The sequence below is a fragment of the Rhynchophorus ferrugineus genome, unplaced genomic scaffold (genome assembly GCF_030347505.1).
Source record: "Rhynchophorus ferrugineus isolate W39M unplaced genomic scaffold, kcgeb_rfMv2 rfM4, whole genome shotgun sequence".
Lineage (NCBI taxonomy): Eukaryota > Metazoa > Arthropoda > Insecta > Coleoptera > Curculionidae > Rhynchophorus > Rhynchophorus ferrugineus.
In genome coordinates, this window is record NW_027472583.1 from 23,021,498 (window position 1) to 23,043,406 (window position 21,909).

Below are 21,909 nucleotides of genomic sequence, written 5' to 3' on the forward strand. Positions count from 1 at the left end.
AAACTAATTTTGTAGTCTCATAATCTTATTGATCATTGAAGTTTCGGTTCAGGATAACAGTGATAGCTTTAAGCTTTATACATTATAGTTACAAATCGACCTAAAATCAGACAATATATGAAAGTATCGGGCTCCCGTTTATTTTGAAAAAATGTTCTTCATGTAAAAAGTGCGTTTTGTTGGACACCACGAATTGGACATCATTAAAATTGTGTGTGGTCTAGCGTTATCGTAACGTAAAATAACTTTTCTTGATCAAATTTGGCCCCATTTTAAACCGCCTGCTTCATTCGCATTAGTTATTAACAACAGAGTCAAATTGACGGTTTGGTTAAATTTGAGTAGTTCATGGTAAACAATTCCTATCCGATCACACTAAAACACTTTGCAATGTTCCTTGATGTCAATGTAGCGTTACGGAAACGCAGCCCATTACATTTTTCGTACATATTTACTTTTGTAGCAATGCCACAATATTCATCTTGCCGGTCCACATTCGAGCAAACCAATAATGACACTGGCTTTCACTAAAACATTCATCACCATAGGTATGTACAATATTTAATGAACCATAGCAGCAGAACTTTTGAACTAAAGAAACGAATTACATTTTATCTCTAGAATGTTCTTCATGAACATGGTTTGTTAATTCAAATGCGTTGATTTGGCTTTAATGAATATATATTAGTAGGGCTATACAATTTTATGATTATGAAAAACGCAATTACTTTTCTGTCATCCACTTCTGCATTACAAATAAAAAGATCCACATACTTTTAAAGAATATTATCAGGTTAGCAACAAACCAAACCAAAATAAAACGTTTTTTGATATCAGTGATAAACTTTCTTTATTATGTTAATATGAAAAATCTGATTAACGCGTGAATTTTGTAAAATTATCAAAGCTAATGGATGAGCAAAAGAACTTGTTAAAATTACTTTACAATATTAAAAGTATGCATTTGGAACGATCTGGCCATTCCAAAAGAATAGGTGAGATTATCTTTTGCCCCTAAATAAATATGCTTAAGAACTTCAATAATTAAAAGAAAATATGAAGTGGGGGTTTAACAATGTCCTCTATCTTCAACACGTTTTCTGGGTGCTGCTCTTATTATATTGTCAACTCTAAGAATCATTTCGGCAGCTTCGGAGGCTGAAATTAATACTTGTCTTTTGACAGCAAATGATTCTGTTATACCCAAGGCACGCATGTCGCCGACTTCTCCAGTTTCCATATTCAACCCCATGGTAGAATGTCCTACAATGATTATAAATATAGCATCAGGAGTTGGTTTAAAGAAAATAATACTTACCATTATTATGAGCAGCTCTTAATTCAGTAACTAATTGTGCCGAGTCATAGCCAGCGTTGTCCGCGATAATTGTTGGCAATTGCAACAAAGCTCTAAAAATTAAAATCAACATAAACAAATATTTCACTGATAAATAAAACAAACCTTGCAAAACCTTCCATTGCTACAGCCTCCTTTCCAGGTGTGCTCAAAGCTGCTTTACTTACTGCAACAGCCATAAGTGTCTCACTGCAACCTCCACCATATACTATGCGACTTTCTTTCACAGTGGCGGCTAATACACACAAGGCATCATGTAGTGATCGATCTGCTTCTTCAATAATTTGTTTTGTGGCTCCACGAATAACTAACATTTTAAGAGAAAACATGATCACTAGTGTACAACCACATGCGGTGAAAACTAACCTATGGAACATGCTTCTCCTAAAGCAACTCCACTAAATCTGAGCAAGATATCTTCTCCAATCATAATTTGTTCAATCAGGTCACAAGTTCCCAGTTTGACACTTTCAGGTTGATCAAATGTCGACACAATTTCACCACCAGTGACTAAGGCTAATCTGTTTTACATATGACATTGAATATATTTTTTTCGACCCAAACATTTGTTTTGATATAATTTACCTTTCAATACCATCAAAATCGGCATGTTCAATAGCCATAACACCAGCATCAGCAAACAATTGCTCTGGATAATTGTATATCAATTGACGGTTAATAAAAACATTACAGTTGTGTTTCAATATTTTTCCCACTTTATCTTTCATTTTTTCCTTTTCTGCTGATTCCAGTTCAGCAATTTTGGCCATTGAATCAACCTATATATTTATATAATAAAAAGTATGTTTACAACTCAAAATTATAATAAAATACCTTTATTGTTGATCCAAAGACTTTTATTTTATCAGTATCCATAGGCGTATTTGCAATGAGAATTTTAGCATTATCTATTCTTTTTGGCTGGTAAACACCTGGTTTTTTATCAAGCAGAAAACCTTCCTCCAGAAAAGATTCCTCCAAGGTTCCACCAGTCTTTTTGATTATTTGTATAGCCTGAATAAAACCATATAAATAAATTTTTTTATTTGAAAGATATTCAGCTCAATAATAATTTACCTGTAAATTACCAGAGCCTTTCAGTCTTAATATTGCATCAACAGCTAATTTTGCAAAATGTTCTTTATGTTGAGAAAGAATTTTTGAGCTAAGAGTGGTCCTAGCAATATTCATTAAATCTTCACGGAATTTTTCAGAATTAGCACTATTGTCCTACATAGCAAAGTAGTGAGATTTTTAATTTCTATTAATTAGCATTATTACCTGAGATGCATCTGTTAATGCCTTACGTGCTATATCTGCAGCTTTACGCCAACCAGCAATAATAATTTGAGGATGTAATTTTTGATCTATAAATTTTTCTGCCTCTTTGAGTAATTCAGAAGCTAAAATATGCGTTACAATTTTAAGAATACATACAATATTAGAAAGTATACCTAATACAGTGACAGATGTTGTTCCATCCCCAACCTCATCATCCTGAACTTTTGACATATCAACTAAAACTTTTGCAGCAGGATTGTCAACACCTACTGATTTGAGAATAGTAGCCCCATCATTTGTTACTTCTACAGAACCAGCGTGTCGGCCACTAGATACCAATATTTTGTCCATCCCTGAATTTGAATATTTCAGTTATGTCATTCTTAGTTTGCATTCCAAATAATACCTTTCGGGCCTAGAGTGCTTTTGACTAGATCCCCTATAGCTATAGCGCCAACAAAACTGCTTAAACGGGCAATTTCTGCCTTTTCTTCCTCCGCTTGTTCTTTCAGCACTCGTACGGGATTGAGGGACACCTATAATAGGTGACATCATCAAATATTGATAAATTATAAATAAACTACGTATAATTAAGATAAATTTTGTAATTTGAAAGATTGAATATTGCAATTTAAAATAAACGCACGTGCAAGGCCGGCTACTGGCATGACACACCTGATTTGTTAAATCAGAAAATCTAGTGTTTTAAATGAGAAAATTTGCTGTTCTAATTAATTATTTAGAAGATCAAGGCTTAAATCAATTAAAAAAGCATATCTTACCATTTTGTAATATCTCTTTTTAACAAATTATTTCAAACAAAATCACAAACTAGCTAGGCCACTGTTAACAAAGAAGTTAGAGACAGTTCAAATGTCATTTCATTCTCTTCTTTTAAAAAATATGGAAATCATAAGGAAACATTATTTGATAGACAACCAAACAAACTAAAAAGTTTAATATTCAATTTCTTTAAAGAATGTTCATTGTTAATTGTTAATTGACTTGACTTAATTAAAGATACAAATTGTAGGTTTTGAGCACTTTACTAAATCGTTAAATTACTACGCGCTTTAACAATGCTAGTCTCTTTTGGATTCTAATTCTGGTTTAAAACCGGCGGATAAGAGGGAACGGGGATTGAAAACTATATACAAATCTCGGTTATATTTCTAGTTCGCGATCGTCGTTGGTCGATTAAATGAGCGCGTTGGTGCTATTACCAAAATGAATAATCCGCAATTTTTTTTATAATAAAAATCTTCTAAGTGAAATTTAGTGATTAGCAGTAATATTTTAGTTATTTGAAGACAACCTGTTAAAATAATTTAGGAAAATTTATTACACACGGTAGGTGGAAAAAAGTATTTAAACAATATGGTAAATTCAATAGAAATTATTTTTTAGTTAGATTTTCAGTTGCTCATTAACTAAAAGTTGAATAAATAGGCGCTAATGTTATTGAAATTTGTTAATTACTGATTATTTGCTACAGCATTCAATACAAAATATACAGATTTTCATTAATGAGATTTTTAAACATTAATTATAGTTGTGGACAAAAATCAATTGCTGTTTGAGGTCTGAGTATAAATATGTGAAATTTAATCTCTAAACCATTAAGCAATTAAGTTATTATTAATTAAAAAAAGACAGTGAAAGACGAAAGGTACTGATATATGTTGTAAAAAAAGTAAAAGGTGCGTTTACGGTTGATTGACTTTCTACACGAAATGTTTAAATTTGAGATCAGGAATTAATTAACAACATTTGAATATAAATTTAACAGTTGCTACTGGGTATATTCAAAGTACGTTGTCATAAGAGTATTTGTCCAAGCTTATTGTAATAATATTAATTTCCATGTTTCTTGATAATGCTTTATGTAAATGTGTTAATATTTAGAATCTGCTGTGGATATCTGCTGTTTTTATCGGTCTTGTGTTGGTAGATTGTGGTAATAAATGATGTGATGATTTGACTGATACTTATTAGAGTGAGGTAGGATAAATATTGTGTTTTGAAACATTATCTTTTAATTCAAATTGTTTTGACATAAGAATGACAAAATAATCTATTGTATTTTGTTCGAACGTAAATCATTTTTCTCATCAGTATTTTTATTATTATAATTTTCTAGATTTCTTATTATTATCTTATTGAAATTTTTTAAAAAAGGTGAAATTATTAGAAAAATTGCAGCATATTATGTTTCAAATAAATTAATAATTAATAATCAACTTAATAAAATATCTAATATGCAAGTAACGTTACAAGATTGTGGGAATTATTATCACCGCTAAACCAGATAAATCTCCCAAAGATCAAACATGACATCGAGCGATTGTCCAAGTTTTAATTAATTATTTATGTTGTAAAGGTTTTTTTATTTTGGTTGGTGTTCTGAAATATATAGGCAACGCAACTTTAACAACTAGAAAACTTACTTAATTTCCTAAGAATGTGGCTAGTTATCGCTGTCACATGCGGCGTGGTTTATTCTTGATAGCAATAAAACCGCTAAAAAATCTAAAATCAGGTTGAGTTTACGTTACGAAATATCAACTGTCCGGTTCTTTTGATGCTACTCTATGCGAATGGCGCCATCAGTTTCTAATTTTAAATATTATGACAAAAACTACATCACTACCGCTATCAATCGTTAAAGACGTTGGAAAAGTATTCCGATGGGCATTCATTCAGTTGATTCTACCTGTTGTATATAAACCAAAGTTAAAATATTTGAGGATTGTCCCATTATATTTTATATCCTAACCTTAATTTTATCATAAATATTTTTTAAAATTTGTTTTATGGATAACTTGTGACGCCTATAATGCCATATTGTCTGATATAGATTATTTGACAAATCAGACGTTAATTTTCTAATCAAAATAATATTTTATATCCTATAAATATTAAATATATTGTATAATAGCAAAAGTGAATGTATTGGAAATATTTTCGGAATGTTATTGTAAATATATAAATTTATTATATCTATATTGTCCTTGGGTATGTTTCTGATTGAGATTGGCGTGATTGTTAAAGCTTAAATTATTAGAAATGGTTCTTTGTTTTTTTAAAGAAATTTATTTATTAGGTATCTATTGAAAACAATTGTAATATATACGAGTTTCTTATAAAATATATCTCAAGGAACATTTTCATGGCGAAAGTTTATTATTATTTTGTTTTTTTTTGGGAGTTTGTAGGGATATTATTATTGAAAAGGCTACTCATGGCACCGAAATAGCAGCAAATCTAAAAATACGGGCGTCGGTATTCGGTAGCCGTTAGTTAGTCTTTGAAAAGCAGAAAATATACCGGGGATATTTTTAATTATACATTTATTTATAATATACTATTAATGTGGAATATTAAACTACGATGAGTACATTTATATTAAGTCCCATTACTTGAATATGTTCTTGCCATTTAATTTTAATTTTATGTTCTTATTATATCGATACATACAATTTATTTACAATTTAGTCTAAAACTTCTGTTCTGTGTGAATTACCAAACATTGATCTTACCTAAGACGAATGGGGGATAAACACATCAGTATGTATTATTCAAACTAAAATTAAATTAGTCCAAATAGGCTTTATTATCGACTGATAAAGCAAACTCTTTAATCTTAGATCGAGTTGGAGGTAACTAAACGACCAACCAGTGCTTTTGTTTCATTTTGGGCCTGTCCTGCTCAGCTTTTGTGAGGCGTGGTTTCGAAAATTCAAAAGTGGTGATTTGGATATGCAAAACAAAGAACGTTGTGGTAGACCGAAAAAGTTTAAATGTGCGAAACTGCAAGAGTTATTGAATGAAACATGGAGACATGGTGCTACATCAATTGACTGACAGACAAATGGAAATTCAAAAAATTGTCTGGGAAATGCTGCTTCAAAGGTTCGATTGGAAGTATATATCTGTATTGAATAGTGACAGGTGATGAAAAGTGAATTTATTTTGAAAACCCTAAACGTAAAAATTATGGTTATCACCTGGCGAAGCCGGCCGATCGACTCCAAAGGTAAATCGACAATGTCGAAAGACAATGCCTTGTATTAAAACCCGGTGAAACAGTTAATAGTGATTGCTACCGACAACAAATGATCAATTTGAACCATGCATTGATCGAAAAACGTCTAGAATGAGCCCGAAGACACGGTAAAGTGATTTTATAGTACGATAACGCGCCGTCTCAGGGCAAAACCGATCAAGGAAGCGTTGAAAGCACTTGAATGGAAAATATTATAGGACACACGCTTGCGCAACACAATTTCCCCAATTTAAAAGAAGTTAGAAAATGGCTCTATGAATGGTTTTGCTCAAAAGATAGTCAGTTTGAGATAGCATCCATAATTTGCCTGAAAGATAGGCAAAATGTATAGAAACAAAGGGCCAATACTTTTAGTTTCCATGCAGTAGTTTTTTCCCGAAAAGAAAAAACGGTAATGATTTTCTGGTACACTTGGTATCGATATTTTTGTTAGCCGATATTTTTCGATTTTTAGAAAAATATTTCTTACACATTTTAAAAGCCCTTTAATAATTTTTGGTATATTTAAAAAAATGGTGTTTAATATTAAATGTTTTTTAAAAATATCGCTACTTATTAAACTGTTTAAAGCTGAGCAGTGCAGCAACTAATATAAATGTACCAAATAAACAACTCAAAGAGAATAACCAAATTGCTCAAGAATGTAACATACGATTAAGAGTCGGAATATTCTATTTGAAAATACTAAACACTAAAACTCGTCGATCTGTGAAGAAAATTGGAGCAAAAAAAAAGATAGCCAGAAATACTCGCTATCTAATAGTTTCCAAACTCATCTGCTGGCAGATTTGATACCTTACCTTTTTTTTATTATTTAATTAATTGTTACTAGCCGTTTCTGTCTAACCTACAATTTGTCTTTATGCTAACTTAAATCTAGGTATATAACTAAGGGGACCCATCAGCCCTAACTCACTCTCTGGTGAAATAATATTTATACATGTCACTGCTGATTTTTTTGAAATATACACCTCACTACACAACACTACACAAGATCAGATGGTTTGATTCTTTTGAGTCTGTGTCCTGTTCTGGTGGTATCCAATAGCTGCAATATTTCAATATTTTCATAAGAATGGAGTCTTTTCTCATGTCCCCTTGCAATTCTTTTGATTTCTTGACTGACTGTGGGTATCTGAAGGTCTCGATGTAGGTAATCAGTTCTATAGTATTTGGGTGTACCCACAATACCTCTCAGGACTTTGTTCTGAAAAATTTGTATTTTATTTATGTTACTCTTTGCAGAACATCCCCATAATTGAACTCCGTATGTCCATATAGGTTTCAATATTTGCTTATATAATAGCAATTTATTATGTACTGATAATTGTGATTTTCTTCCAATTAGCCAGTACATTTTCCTATATTTCAATTACAGTACTTTCCTTTTCTTCTTTATATGTTCCTTACAGCGAAGTTTTGCATCGAGATTCATTCCGAGATATTTAGCGTTGTTGCTATATGGAAGGATAGTGTTATTTAATGTTATTGGTGCTTGTACGGTCTGTTTATAGGTGAACTGCACATGTACAGATTTACTTTCATTAATTCTTATTTTCCGAGCTTGTGTCCATTTATTTATATTGTCACTTGCCTGTTGTAATTTTCGTGAGGCTTCTTCATTATTGTCTCCGACAGCTATAATCGTCGTATCGTCAGCAAATGTAGCCATCGTGATATTTTCCATTTGTGGTATATCATATGTGTAAAGTAGATAAAGCATTGGTCCCAGTACACTTTCTTGTGGTACACCTGCTTTAGCTTCTTTTATTGTAGAGTAAGCTTCTTCTTGTTTGACTCTAAACATTCTGGTTGTAATGTATGATTTTAATAGTTCGGTGTGTTGTTTTGGTAGCATTTTCTGTAGTTTATGTACAAGGCCTTCATGCCAAACCTTATCGAAAGCTTGTGCTACATCTAAGAATATAGCTGAGTATACTTTTTGACTTTCGTAGGCTTTTTCAATAACATCTGTTATTCTGTGGACCTGGTCAATTGTTGAGTGCTTGTAAATAAACCCAAACTGGTGTGTTGGTATAAGGTTTTTTCTCTCTATGATCGGTTTTATTCTTTTCAACAGGGGTTTTTCAAAAACCTTAGATATTACTGGCAGCAGTGTTATAGGTCTATAGGATTTTATTTCGTTTGGTGACTTCCCAGGTTTTGGGATCATTATAATTTCCGCCATCTTCCAAATGTCTGGGACATGTTTTATTCTAAATGCTATATTGATCAAGTTGGTGAGTTTTATAATTCCCTTTCTTGGTAGTTTTCCTGTTCTTAATTCTCCTGTTATTAAATCGTAGCCTGGTGATTTCCTGGGGTTAATATCAGTTTTAATAACTTTGGTTAACTCTTTCGGCGTGACTAATTCAATCATCGAATTTACAGCTTCTATATCCCGCAAATTATGTTCAATATTAATTTCGTTAGGTTTGAAAGTTTTTTTTAGATATTCAGCCAATGCTTCTGCTTTTTGGCGATTGTCACGAGCCCAATTCCCACATAAGTCTCTTATAGGTGGACTGTGTAGACATGAACGCTTTAGATATTGTGTGGCTTTCCAGAGTGAGTAATCAGTTTCTTTATCATCTGTTAAATTTCTGAGATAGTCATTTATGGTTTTGTTTTTTATTTTCAGTATTTCTGTTTTCAGTCTTTGGGTTATATTGTTTAAACTATTTTTATTTTCAGGTATTTTGTTTTGTTGCCATTTTTTTCGTAATTTACGTTTTTCAGCTACCATTTCCTTCACTTTTTTTGGATAATTAATTCCGTTAGTTGTACTCTTAGTTTCTGGAGTATTATTCCAAGCAGCTTGTTGAATATCTACTACGAATTTTTCTGCCTCAAGATTTAACTGTTCAGCTGTCTTGAGGGGTACATTTAGTTGAATTCGTTTGTTCAATTCTTCAGCAAATCCTTCCCAGTCTGTTCTCTTGTTTATTAGCGTTGGGTTAACGTTGGGTTTCTTTCTTTTCTTATTATATTTTCGCTCAACGTCAGAATCACTGGCGTATGATCTGAACTTAGCTCAAACTTTTCTTCGACTTTTATATAGTTGGATGTTATGATTTTTACTATGAAGAAATCTAACAGGTTTTCTCTTGATCAGTCGGCCAATAAGTTGGTTTTCCAGTTGACATGTAACTACATCTTAGTTCAGTAGCTGCTTTATGCAGTTCATTGCCTTTAGTTGTTGTCATTCTGGTTCCCCACCTTGTATTTTTTGCATTAAAGTCACCTCCAATTATAAATTTTTCTCCCAGGTTGCTTAGGACATTCAAATAATTGTCCTTTTTTTGATTGTATCTTGGAGGACAATACATTGCGGCTATTGTAACCTTGTATCTGCTTGATTTAATAGTTACTGCTGTTACCTGATTTTCTGCTGTACTGAGCCCGGGTTCTTGATGGTGGGAGATGTTCTTTTTTATTATTATTGCACTACCTCCAAATATCTATTTTTTGCATATCTAGGAATACTTGTAGGATAGCGTGATGTTGCTGATACCTTACCTAATACAAATAAAGATATAGTTATAAACTCAATTTTAAAGGAAAGCGCCAATGAAATTTATCATAGTAAAAGTAGGGCGTCTATTTAAGGCTACTTTAGGATTGCTATATGAATAAACATATGTGGAAGTGGAAGATTGTGGAAATTATTATCATGCCTAAACCAGATAAATCCCCCAACGATAAAACATCATATCGAGCGATATCACTGCTACCAATTATATCTAAGCTATTCAAGAGGATATTATTAAAACTCCTCAACTCATTCATCAGTTTGAATTTGTAAACAAACATTCGATAATTGATCAGGTACATCGTATTACGGACGTAATTGAGAAAAGTTTTGAAAATTATTGAGCCATATTTCTAGACGTGGCTCAAGCCTTTGGTAAAATAGTAGTTGGAGGTAGGGTTGTCGAAAAAATTTCGATATATCGTTATATTTTTGGCCGATATTTTTTGATATTTAAAAAAAATATATATATTTCTTAAACATGTCATGTCAAAAATCGTTTAATTATTTTTATTATCTGTTTAAATTCATGCTTAATTTAAAGGTTTAGTGTATTTCAGTGTTATTTATGGTACTTAATTGTTTATTAAATAACGATATATAAAAGGTCAATTGAAAAGTCCCCGACCTGACACATAGATGGCGCCATTAAAATTAAATCCATATGTTTTTTAGTTAGTCCTAAACCTCAAGAGATGAATGTATAAATTTGACATCTGTCGGATTTTTAGTTTGTGAATAATAGCATTTTGAGTGAAGCAACTATTGTTATTGTGAAAAAAGTGGTTAAAAAGGAATTTCTCGTGTTGATAAAATATTGCTTTTTGAAGAGAAAAATATAGTTGAAGCAAGAACTTGGCTTGATGCCGAGTTTCCGGACGCTAAGAAATATAGAATGGTCACAATGACGTCAAAGTACTACAACCGTTAGACAACAGTGCACTTACCCGGTGGTTGAAGAGACAAACATTCTTTGAATTAATATAGTTAGACTTAAAGAAGAATATGAAGGAAAATTACTAGATAATTGTAAAATAAATAATTGAAATACAAAATATGGTAAAGAAATAATCTTTTTTACAATTGTATCTTTTTATATATAAAAAGTGATAGACCTCCAACAAATTACGATCGATACATTTAAAATGTAAAATAATATTTTTTATCGATTTGATATCGTATTAAGACTAGATTAAAATCCTCGTTTTTTTTTTCATATAGAGATAAGAACTTACTTGATGTGTTTCCGTGTGATTGCGATATTATAACATTAAAGGTTACGTTTTTTCCATTAAAACATTATGTTTTGTTGCAGCTTTTCTTCAAAATGATAAAAGTGGACGAAAGCGACCCCGTGGGAGGTAAGTACTAAATTAATTTATAGATTGTGAATATGTATTCATCTTAATTTCTTTATCGTCGACGTTGAATCACCCTATATCAATTCACAAAAAAGTCGATTTAAATAAACATATTTGCCAGCGAAAATTAACATTATTTATTCGAATATACATTTAAAAAAACTGCTAGGATACCTCGTACTATATTATTTTAATTTCATCTGAGAATTTTATAATATTAGATATTTTAGATAGCAGGAGCGGGTTGTTCCATCCATGCGAATTGTTATGGAATGCTTGCAAAATTAGTCGCGAAACATTTTAATTGGGATCAGGAGGCTATTATTATTATTGATGGGGTCCGGGGTTCAGGCATGGCGCCAAAATTTCGAGGTATTTGGAATTGCACAATGCCCCGGTCTGCGGCCATTAATTTTACCGAGAGTAAACATATAAACGTCACTGAACGCGTCTTGGAACTGTGTCGGTTTGTTGTTTCGTTGTTTTAAGTTAAAACTGTCTTCGAGCCGTCTGTGTCCTGGAAATAGCCATACTACATGAACAAATTAATATTTTTTAAAATGTATTATTCTTAGTGGTTTAACAATCTGTCCAGTGGACAATAAACATTCCTTATGATTATAATATATAGGGCTAATTTTAAACCTCGTAAATTAAAAATTATATTATAAAAATCTAACGTCTTAAATAAATAACAGAGATCAAAATAAATGATATAACAACTACTTACACAATAAATGGCAAAATAAATACAGCAAACAGAAAAAGAAAACATAATGAAAACATATTTTGAGCAAAGAATTTTCAATGATAAGGATGAAATAAAAATATGCATGAAATATTACAGGGAGTGGTTACTATTACGTTAGAAGCTTCTTATGTCAGGTAATATTGAAATATAAAACTACGGGTAATTAATTATGCTGGAAGATCAGTAATCATTAATAATAGGATCGATAAATAAATGTACTGATAAGTATGGGTAGTGGATGGTATTGGTAATATCAATGACACACTATGACAATGGTAATCAATAGCAGTGGTGGAATAACTAGGATAGTTAACAAAAATCATAGTCCACAATAGTCAATATTGACAGACAATCATAATACGACAGATAATAACGATACCAACGATAAACTAAGCTTGGATAAAGTATGACATGGGCACATGGTATGAAAGGAATGTAATGATACGAAGATATTTAGCATTCTCGGTTTTGGGAAGTTGACAATTATTGATATTCACTGGTGGGCATGTGTCGATTTTGTTTTATTTGCTTTAAAAGTTATATTTTATTAAGGTGTGTTTGGAGATTATTTAATGCTGTTATTGGATCTTTGTGAGATGCTAATATAGCTGTATAGTCTGCATATGTTGCCACTGTAGTGATTTTTGTGGCTAGTAGATCATCTGTATATAAGAGATGTAATTCAGTGATTTCATCATCTTGTTTTATAGTGAAATGTGAATCTCTGAGAGCCAGCATTGGTTGAACTACGCAAAACTCGGCTTCGTCTATTTAAGTAAAGCCTCTATATAACAGGTCCATAGAAAAGTCCCCGACCTGACACATAGATGGCGCCACTAAAATTAATTCCATATGTTTTTTAGTTAGCCCTAACCCTCAAAAGATGAGTGTATAAATTTGACAGCTGTCGGATTATTCGTTTGTGAATAATAGCATTTTGAGTGAAGCAACTTTGGTTATTGTGAGAAAAGTGGATAAAAAAGAATTTCTCGTGTTGATAAAATATTGATTTTTGAAGAGAAACTACAGTTGAAGCAAGAATTTGGCTTGATGCCGAGTTTCCGGACACTGCCCCAGGAAAATCAACCATTAAGAATTGTTGTTACCGACGAAAACATTTAAAAAATCCACAAAATGATTTTGAATGACCGTAAATTGAAATTGAATGAAATAACAGACACTCTAAAGATATCAACTGAACGTGTACACCATATCATTCACGAATATTTGGGTATGAGAAAGCTCTGTGCAAAGTGGGTGTCGCACAAGCTCACTTTTGACCAAAAACAACGAGTTGATGATTCGGAGCAGTATTTGAAGAGGATCGTAATAAACCCGAGTTTTTGCGTCGATATATGACAATGGATGAAGCATGACTTCATCATTTCACTCCGAAGTTCAATTCGAGTGGACTGTACTCGGATGGTGAACTAGCTCCAAAACGTGGGAAAACGCTACAGTCGCCTGGCAAGATTATGGCGTGTGTATTTTGGGATGCGTGTGGAATAGTTTTCATTGACTACCTTGAAAAAAGACGGACCATCAAAAGCGACTATTACATAGTGTTATTGAACCGTTTGAAGGACGAAATCGCCGAAAAACGGCCGCATTTGAAGAAAAAGAAATTGCTGCTTCACCAGGACAATGCACCGTGTCACAAGTCAGTGAAAGCGATAGCAAAAATCCATGAATTTGGATTCGAATTGTTTTCTCATCCATCGTATTCTCCAGATCAGACCTCCAGCGACTATTTGCTTTTCTCAGATCTCAAAAGGATGTTCACTGAGAAAAAAATTTCGTCGAATGAAGAGGTGATCGCCGAAACTGAGGCTTATTTTGAAGCAAATGACAAATCGTACTACAAAAATGGCATAGAAAAGTTGGAGGGTCGCTATAATCAGTGTATCACCCTCGAAGGGAATCATGTTGAATAAAAAAATAATTTTGCCAAAAAAATATGTATTACTATGGTCGGTCGGGGACTTTTTAATTGTCCTGTTATCCTCTATCCTACATAATTCGTCGACAACGCCATTCTTTATTTTCTACAAGACATATGTGGAATTGATTTGGGTGAAAAGGGAAATCTTATGTTGTTTTGAAGGATATTAAATCTTAGAATTTATTCATTAGACGTAAAATTTTTGAGAAAATGTATGTGTGCACTCACTGTTGTACTTGCAGATTAATATTCCCTCTCGAATAACCAACCATCTCACGTAAAACGCGTAAATATTGATGATTAACCAGTCCGTATTCGGTTCGTTGGCGTTTTTTATGATTTCGCACAATCCGAGATGTCGGAAGCGTGCAATTGCTGGTTCGCTCTCAGCTGCTCATCGTCTCCTCTCCGAATGTCATGACGTCGCGAGAAAAATACCTTGACGTCATTGTTAGTCGTCGATTAGCGAAACAAAAACTCCCCCGTCCCACGGAACCTCGTTTATTTTTATAACCGTTGCTGTTAAACGTAAATATTTTTTTGTCTAAATTAAGATGAAAGAGTTGTTTGGTCTGCCGGATAAAAATATGCCCGATTCATAAAGTGTTTTGTTGAAAGGATCTTATTTTTCGGTTTTTTGATGAACTGGTTGGAGTTCGGTTGTATATTGCGACTCGACCGTTTCTTTTTTTGTTTTGTTATTTTGCGTTACCGATTTTGCCCCTGTCTAGAAGTAATGAACATTTTTTCTGTTTCCACATAACATTATTTTCTCTATTTCCAGTTACATGTATTTGGTAACTATGCCAATACAATTATTTCCCTTCACGACTGGTAAAGCTACATCAGTAGTAATATATTTGGTTATTTCTATAGGATTTGTAGGTAAATACAGTTATGAACGTCAACCATTATTACTATTTTTTAATTAATCTCTTAGAACTTCTGCCCGTGGGTAATAAGTATTATTTTATGATTTCCGTTATACAATATAACTATACTTACATGTAGAAGATCGCTTCAGTAAGAGATCTGTTGTACAAACTTATAATCTAAATCTAACTATTCTAACTTATTCTAGAGATTATTATATCTCACTCTATGTGTCTATTAATCAGTATGTAGTTCAATGTCATCGCGCACATTTCATTCTTTGGCGAGTCATTGGGTTGCACTAAGAGTCTTTCAGAGTACTTTGCACTAACATTTTGGATCATACTGGTTATGGGTTTCAAGGGAATGTCGCTCTAAATTAGTTTGTTCGAGACCTAATATGGGGCATCGAGGATGGCTCGCAACGCTTTATTCTGGAATTGAACTCTGAAGGATATCTATGTTCTATTTGGTAATGGTACCCCACAGTTCAGTACCATAGGTCCAAATCCTATCAGCCAATATATTTGGTTTAGTTTAAGCCCAAGCTGTTTGCGTTTTGTCACTCTATGTTTTTTCCATGTTAAACGTCGATCAAAATGCATTCCCAGATATTTAAGATTATCTGCTTGCGGGAGTTCATAATTATTCATTTTTACTAGGGGACAAGTCTTTCTACAAAGGGTGAATGTCACATTGGAATATTCTGTCTCATTTGCTTTAGTACGCCATGTTTTCAACCACAATTCGAATTTGTTTAAATGAAGATGAGGTTTCTTATGGCTGATATTGTGTGATGATAAGACCACTGTATCATTAGCATATACTGCAATAGTAGTGTTTCTTAAGATCGGTAGGTCAGCTGTATACAATATATATAACAATGAACCAAAAATACTGCCCTGCGGAAACCTGAATATATTGGATGTTGATCAGTGTATTCGCCTGTTTCACAATACAATGCCTGTCTGCGGGGTATGATTTCAGTAGTTGAAAGTGAGTGTGGGGCAAAAGCTTTTTCAATTTAACCTGCATATATTTTTCTCTTCTGTGATTGAGTCTCTTAATGTGTAGTTTTTTAAATACTTGGGAGACGTCTTCTGACATTTTCACTGGCTTGAGTATCATAATGATTTGAGCCCCTTTCCAAGTTCTATGAAAGTAATTAAGTTTTAACATGGCATTTAATATAAACGTTATTAACCTGATGAACTTTTCTGAGAGTTCTTTTAAGATTCTTTCAATAATTAAGTCAAAACCAAGAGCTTTTCTAGTATTGATTTCATTGGTTATTGTTTGTTTTACATCCTTAACTGTAAAATTGTTAAGCAGTAACAGTGTTAAGAAAATTGAGTAGGTCGTTTTCTTCTGCTGCGGGTATTTCAGACGGGTATGGATTAAATTATACCTTTTTATTTTTATATCTGGTGTATAAAATTACCTTGTAGTATTCGGTAAATAAAATGCACAAATTGAATTATCATAAAGTAGTTCTTTCAAAATATCATCAGTTGAAAGTGTCATCTAGCCTATTATAGGTGTTTTTTCAAGTAAAATCAATTTAAGTTGTTATACTCATAAGGATCATTATTTAAAAAGTGGGAATAAAGTTATACAATTATAAAGTTATAAAAAATGCAAACTACTATAAATGTTGCAATTTAAATCGTGTGAATTCCAGCTTGTAGTGAGTTCAGAGATTTATTATTATTTTTAGTTTCTAAACCTAATCATCGAGTCAGTAATCTCTCAGTAACACATTAAGTCAAACATGAATTCTTAAAAACTAATTGGTCAATGAATAATATAAATATACTAAAATATTATATTCCTAAAATATTACTCTAAACTTAAAAACCTAAACACCATAAAATAATAACTTACAATAAACGTAAACAATTAAAACAATATTAAATAATTGATGTGAACACAAAATGTGTTAGGTCTGATACTCAATCATAAAGGGATTCATGCTATTGGAGACAATATCGAAGAAGCCGCACGAAAATTATAACAGGTAATTGACAATATAAATAATTGGACCCAAACTTTAATGGAAAAAACATTGAGGGAAGTAAATCTGTACATATGCAGTTGTAATTGTGCATGTTCATTTCATGTATAATCAGTTTGGTCAAGCACCAATAACAATAAATAAGACTATCATTCCGAATCTTGATGCACAACTTCATTGGAAGGAACATGTATATGAAATATATGAATGTATTGATTAATGAGAATAAAATCATAATTATCGTACATAAATAAATTTCTACTATAAAAGCAAGTATTGAAACCTACATGGATATACGGAATTTAATTATAGGGATGTTCCGTGAAAAGTAACATAAACACAATACAAATTTTCCAAAACAAAGCCCTGAAAAGTATTGTAGGTGCATCGAGATTCTACAAGGCTGATTATTTACAGCTAGACCTTCAGATATTGACAGAACATTATTACATTGGAGACTAAGTTAGTGTAGATGGGTCCTCCTAGATATATACCAAGATTTAAATTATTATAATGACAAATTATTGGTTAGTCGGCAACGACTAGTAACAATGTATAGTCTATTCAAAGTAGCAGTGAAATCAAGTCACTCAGTCCATATGTCGCATTGTTGCCGCATTTCACTTTAACTTTTAGTTTATTTTAGCTTTTATTTTTTACAATATTCTGATGCAATTAAAATAATGCAACAAACAAGTTATAAAATATCATTTATTTTAACATTATAGTTCAATGTTCACTGCTATTTTGAATAGACTATATTAAATAAATTAAAGAAAATAGTTATATTTAATTTAGGACATTTTCTTTAATAGAACAATAGAATTTATCAAGGTGATTGGTCGTTCATCTAATAAGAGTTTTACGTTTTACTATTTATGGTATTTCTAAACAAAATCTTGATTCTTCTAATGTAATTCACCTTATGATTCATCATTTCCTAGTTTCATTATCAATCAGGCTTTTTCAAAGCTTTTATGGGTATACATTTTGAATAAATAATCTTCTGTCACTTTTCTGATAAGACTATAAGTAGATTACTGTAAAATTTTCTTGAGAAAATTATTTTTGTTTAAGGAGATTTCTAGGCCTATATTTGAAAGTCCGAATCAAGTGATTTCCATCATTAGTCGCTTCTAAAGCTAGCTTTATTCTATTTAGAGACCGAAACAACGACCGTTTGACGGGTCAAGGTAGACTATACGGTGGGTGCAGCAAAACTTCGAAACAATTTTCAGGACAAATTCAGTCCTTTTTTAATCAACTGCTGTTAGCTGTTAGTAGAGAGTCAAATTCACAGCATATATTTCATTGGCGTCAATGAGATTTGACAACCGCTTTTGGATTTTCTTCAGGCTTCGACCACGATATTTTTCGGGTATTAGTCGTTCGTAATCTTCTGTTTATAGCATGTAATCATTCGTTTTAAAAATTGTTGGGCTCCGTTTGATTTTCATTACATTTTTCATTGTTAATTTAAGTATGTAAAGGGTCATAAACTGTTTTATGATCGTTGTTTAGTTCCATAGCGATGCCGTGACTCTTTGGTCGGGGCGAAGTTATTTTTTAACATAGAAATTTGGGAACCAAAATGAGCTTTTGCATAGTTGTGAAAACATCTTAAATTTCGCATCGTATCTTTTCTTTGAATGCTTCTATTATTCGTGGTTTATTGTAGTCAACTGGTAGATATGCCGCACTAAATAGTACTTGTGGATTGTGTAAAATCTTCGTTTCTGACAAAGTGATATCCCTTCAAAGAAATATCAATAGTTGTATCGCGCTTTTAGTTGCAAAGTAAAAATGGATATTAAAAACCTAGGGTTTTCGATAGAGAGTAACAAACTTTTATTTTGGGATGTTCCCCCCTTAGTCATCAAGTGAATTTTATGTGGAAAATAGGATTGGAGCGGAAAAAGTTCGATAGATGTATTGAACTTTTATTTTGAAATTTCTCCCTTCGGAGAGCAAGTGAATTTCCTGTGTTTTGGTATCGACACATTTTTGTTGCCCGATATATCGTCATATTTTTAAAATTATCGAAATCGATTGGGAATTGGAATGAAAATTGATCCCATTCGATTACCATTTAATCCGGTTAATGCAGTACACCTTAGTAATGCAATGGAAAGCAATGGATTCGAAATGCTGAAGAAGTGTAAAAATTAATCGATGATTGTCTCGCTGCCAAACTCATATCATCTTTTCGATACGGTATTACCATGTTGCCATATGCTTGAAAATATTCTTAAGATATATTGTACCAATTTTTCTCAGTATATGTCTTTTTAAAGTGAAGAATGACTAGCGGACCTCTCGGATAGTGTTTCAACTGATGACCTCGCGAAAACCCAGTATTATAAACCTTCTAATAGAAGGAAATAATGGTTAGAGATCAGAAAAAATTAGGTTAGAAAAAACGTGGCGACAGGAGATAAGAATTATGACAAATCAGTCAAGAGCATCATCCGCTCGAACCCAAGTGGATACGTCTCGCCTCGATTACGTGCTAAATATAAATACATTGAATGCTATTTGCCAACCGATGACAGTACGATGGCGACGATGTCGTCATTTAATTTGTACACAATCGGCGATAGGTTAATAATAGCATGCAAATTACGAACAGTTCATAGAGCCTCGTCAGCCCTGTTCCAACGACGATGGCCAAGTCTCGTCATGTTTACACCTTGCCCCGTAAGCAGTAAAAACAAACCTGCGACTGGCTGTTTAAATTTGTCATTTGCTAGTCTGGCAAGAATTAAGTACATGTATAAATATGTATCGTACTATCATTACCGATATATCTTGTCAGGCTAATATTTGTATCTGTGCAACAATTAATATTTTTATTTGTACATTTTTTTACAGATAATTTCTTTGAATACAAATAATTGATGTTCAGGCTTCTTTCAATTTGCCTTCAGTACGGTTTACTAATTTATTTAAAACATTGACAACGTTACTTCGTTTAATGTACATCAATTTTAGTAACGCCATCCTCTTAATTTTTTTAGTGAACCCATTAAATACCTTTTGGAATCTTTATTTATCTGTTTGAAGAGCGACATTTCTATTGTTGCATACTCTAAACCTTAGTTAATCATTTATAATATTAGGATACATATCATGATTGTTATGCCATCTCATTGGAGGAACAACGATTGACAGTCGTATGCCAATGTTGATAAAAAAGTTGTTTTTTTTTTTTACATATTACTTAGATTACATTACATTACAAACACATTAATTTTTTTTTCACCGATATATCGATATTTTTTTTAAATATCGAAAACGATATATTGGTGTTGTTTAAAACATCGAAATATCGATATTTTTCTTTATATTTATGGATATTTATCACGTTACCACTACCTATGCTTAATAGTATACTTTTGAAACCCGTCTGCCTTTGGATCTCTGCACGAAACATGTCTATTAGATTTAAGAATCTGAAATTTTTCCATTTTTTTCGTCCAATTTTTACTGTTTTATGACTTTTTAGTCTATTTGCTGTATGGGTACTAGATAATGTCGATTTTTTGACTGCTTCGCATCCTCTAAGGCCAGCAATCAGTAAATATATCTTTACAGTTGTAGTTGAAGCCGGCTATTTTCTATTTAATTTGGTAGTAGATTGATAGTCCAAAGTAGATTTGGGATTTTCAAATCTCTTCTCGTCTTGATTTCATCCAGAAATGTGTATAATGTAACCTTTGCATAAAACTCTACATTTCTGGAATTTGGTGCATATATCCTTACTGGCTCAATGTGTGTTTAGTAGTTCCATGTTAAAGGGAAATATGTTTGCTTTTTGCTCTTTAATGCGCTTATATACTGTTATACTTATTAGATGAACACCAAAATCTTCACCGATCTTTAAACTAAGTTTTTGAAATCGTACATCCATATTTAAAAGATTGGATTATATTCAATATAGTAAAAACAATGACAAAAATCGCCAATTCATTAACAATTAGCGGTGTAGTAAGTTTTGTGTTCATAAACTCGTGTGTCAAAGATAAATTCATAAACTCGTGTTTTCAAAAGATAGAATAATTTTTAAGAAATTGTTATTTTTGTAGATTATTGTCATAAGTACAACCGTAAAAACGATAAAATCCAATACCAGCATGATTATTTTAATAAAGATTTATTGAAGTATTATTTTTATGTCATTTAAAAATAGGGTAATTCCAAATTTTAGAACGATAATGTATTTCCCTTGGACTTCTAATTTTCTTTGCTTAGGATTGTTAATAAAAAAACATCATTAATGGTAATTTGTTCCAAAAAAATCTTTTCTTTTCACACACGGTAATAGACATATAAATTACAGTTATTCACTATTTAAAAAAATAAAATATGCTGAAATAGGCGCTGAATGCCCGCAGTTTTATAAGGAATAGATGGCTGGAAAGAGGAACGGAATGCTGTATTATCTATATACGTCATGTTTTCTAAAACGTCACGAATTAATTGCATTACTAAGGATATAAGTTTGACAAATAGTAGTGATAATAATTAATCCCGTATCCTAATATTTGTATACAATATATATTTATCCAATAAAGTAATCTATTATCCATATACATGGCGTGGAGTCATATTTGTATACCCAACGTATATTAAATAAAAGTATAAACATTATTTATTTATATAATATAATTTTTTTTATTATTTAAATATTACATTGCTACTAGTCGTTTCCGACTAACTTACAATTTGTCTT

The 21,909-nt window shown here is 32.0% G+C and overlaps 2 protein-coding genes across 2 annotated transcripts in view; one reads left to right on the forward strand and one right to left on the reverse strand.

Annotated features, from left to right (window-relative positions):
- Window positions 1-823: 823 nt before the first annotated feature.
- Window positions 824-3,555, reverse strand: CCT2 (Chaperonin containing TCP1 subunit 2). Its single transcript, XM_076402840.1, has 11 exons — window positions 3,421-3,555; window positions 3,045-3,174; window positions 2,812-2,991; window positions 2,639-2,760; window positions 2,435-2,587; window positions 2,192-2,371; window positions 1,943-2,136; window positions 1,724-1,878; window positions 1,463-1,664; window positions 1,319-1,410; window positions 824-1,263 (listed from the first exon to the last, which is right to left on the reverse strand). The coding sequence occupies exons 1-11, from the start codon at window positions 3,421-3,423 to the stop codon at window positions 1,070-1,072; spliced, it is 1,605 nt and encodes a 534-aa protein (XP_076258955.1). The 5' UTR covers window positions 3,424-3,555; the 3' UTR covers window positions 824-1,069.
- A 74-nt stretch (window positions 3,556-3,629) lies between these two features.
- Window positions 3,630-21,909, forward strand: part of LOC143195570 (myosin light chain kinase, smooth muscle) — a 44,206-nt gene continuing 25,926 nt past the window's right edge. Inside the window, exons 1-2 of the mRNA XM_076402839.1 lie at window positions 3,630-3,988; window positions 11,552-11,597. Coding sequence (XP_076258954.1) covers window positions 11,564-11,597 — 34 coding nt within the window. The 5' untranslated portion in view covers window positions 3,630-3,988; window positions 11,552-11,563. The remainder of the gene's footprint in view (window positions 3,989-11,551; window positions 11,598-21,909) is intronic.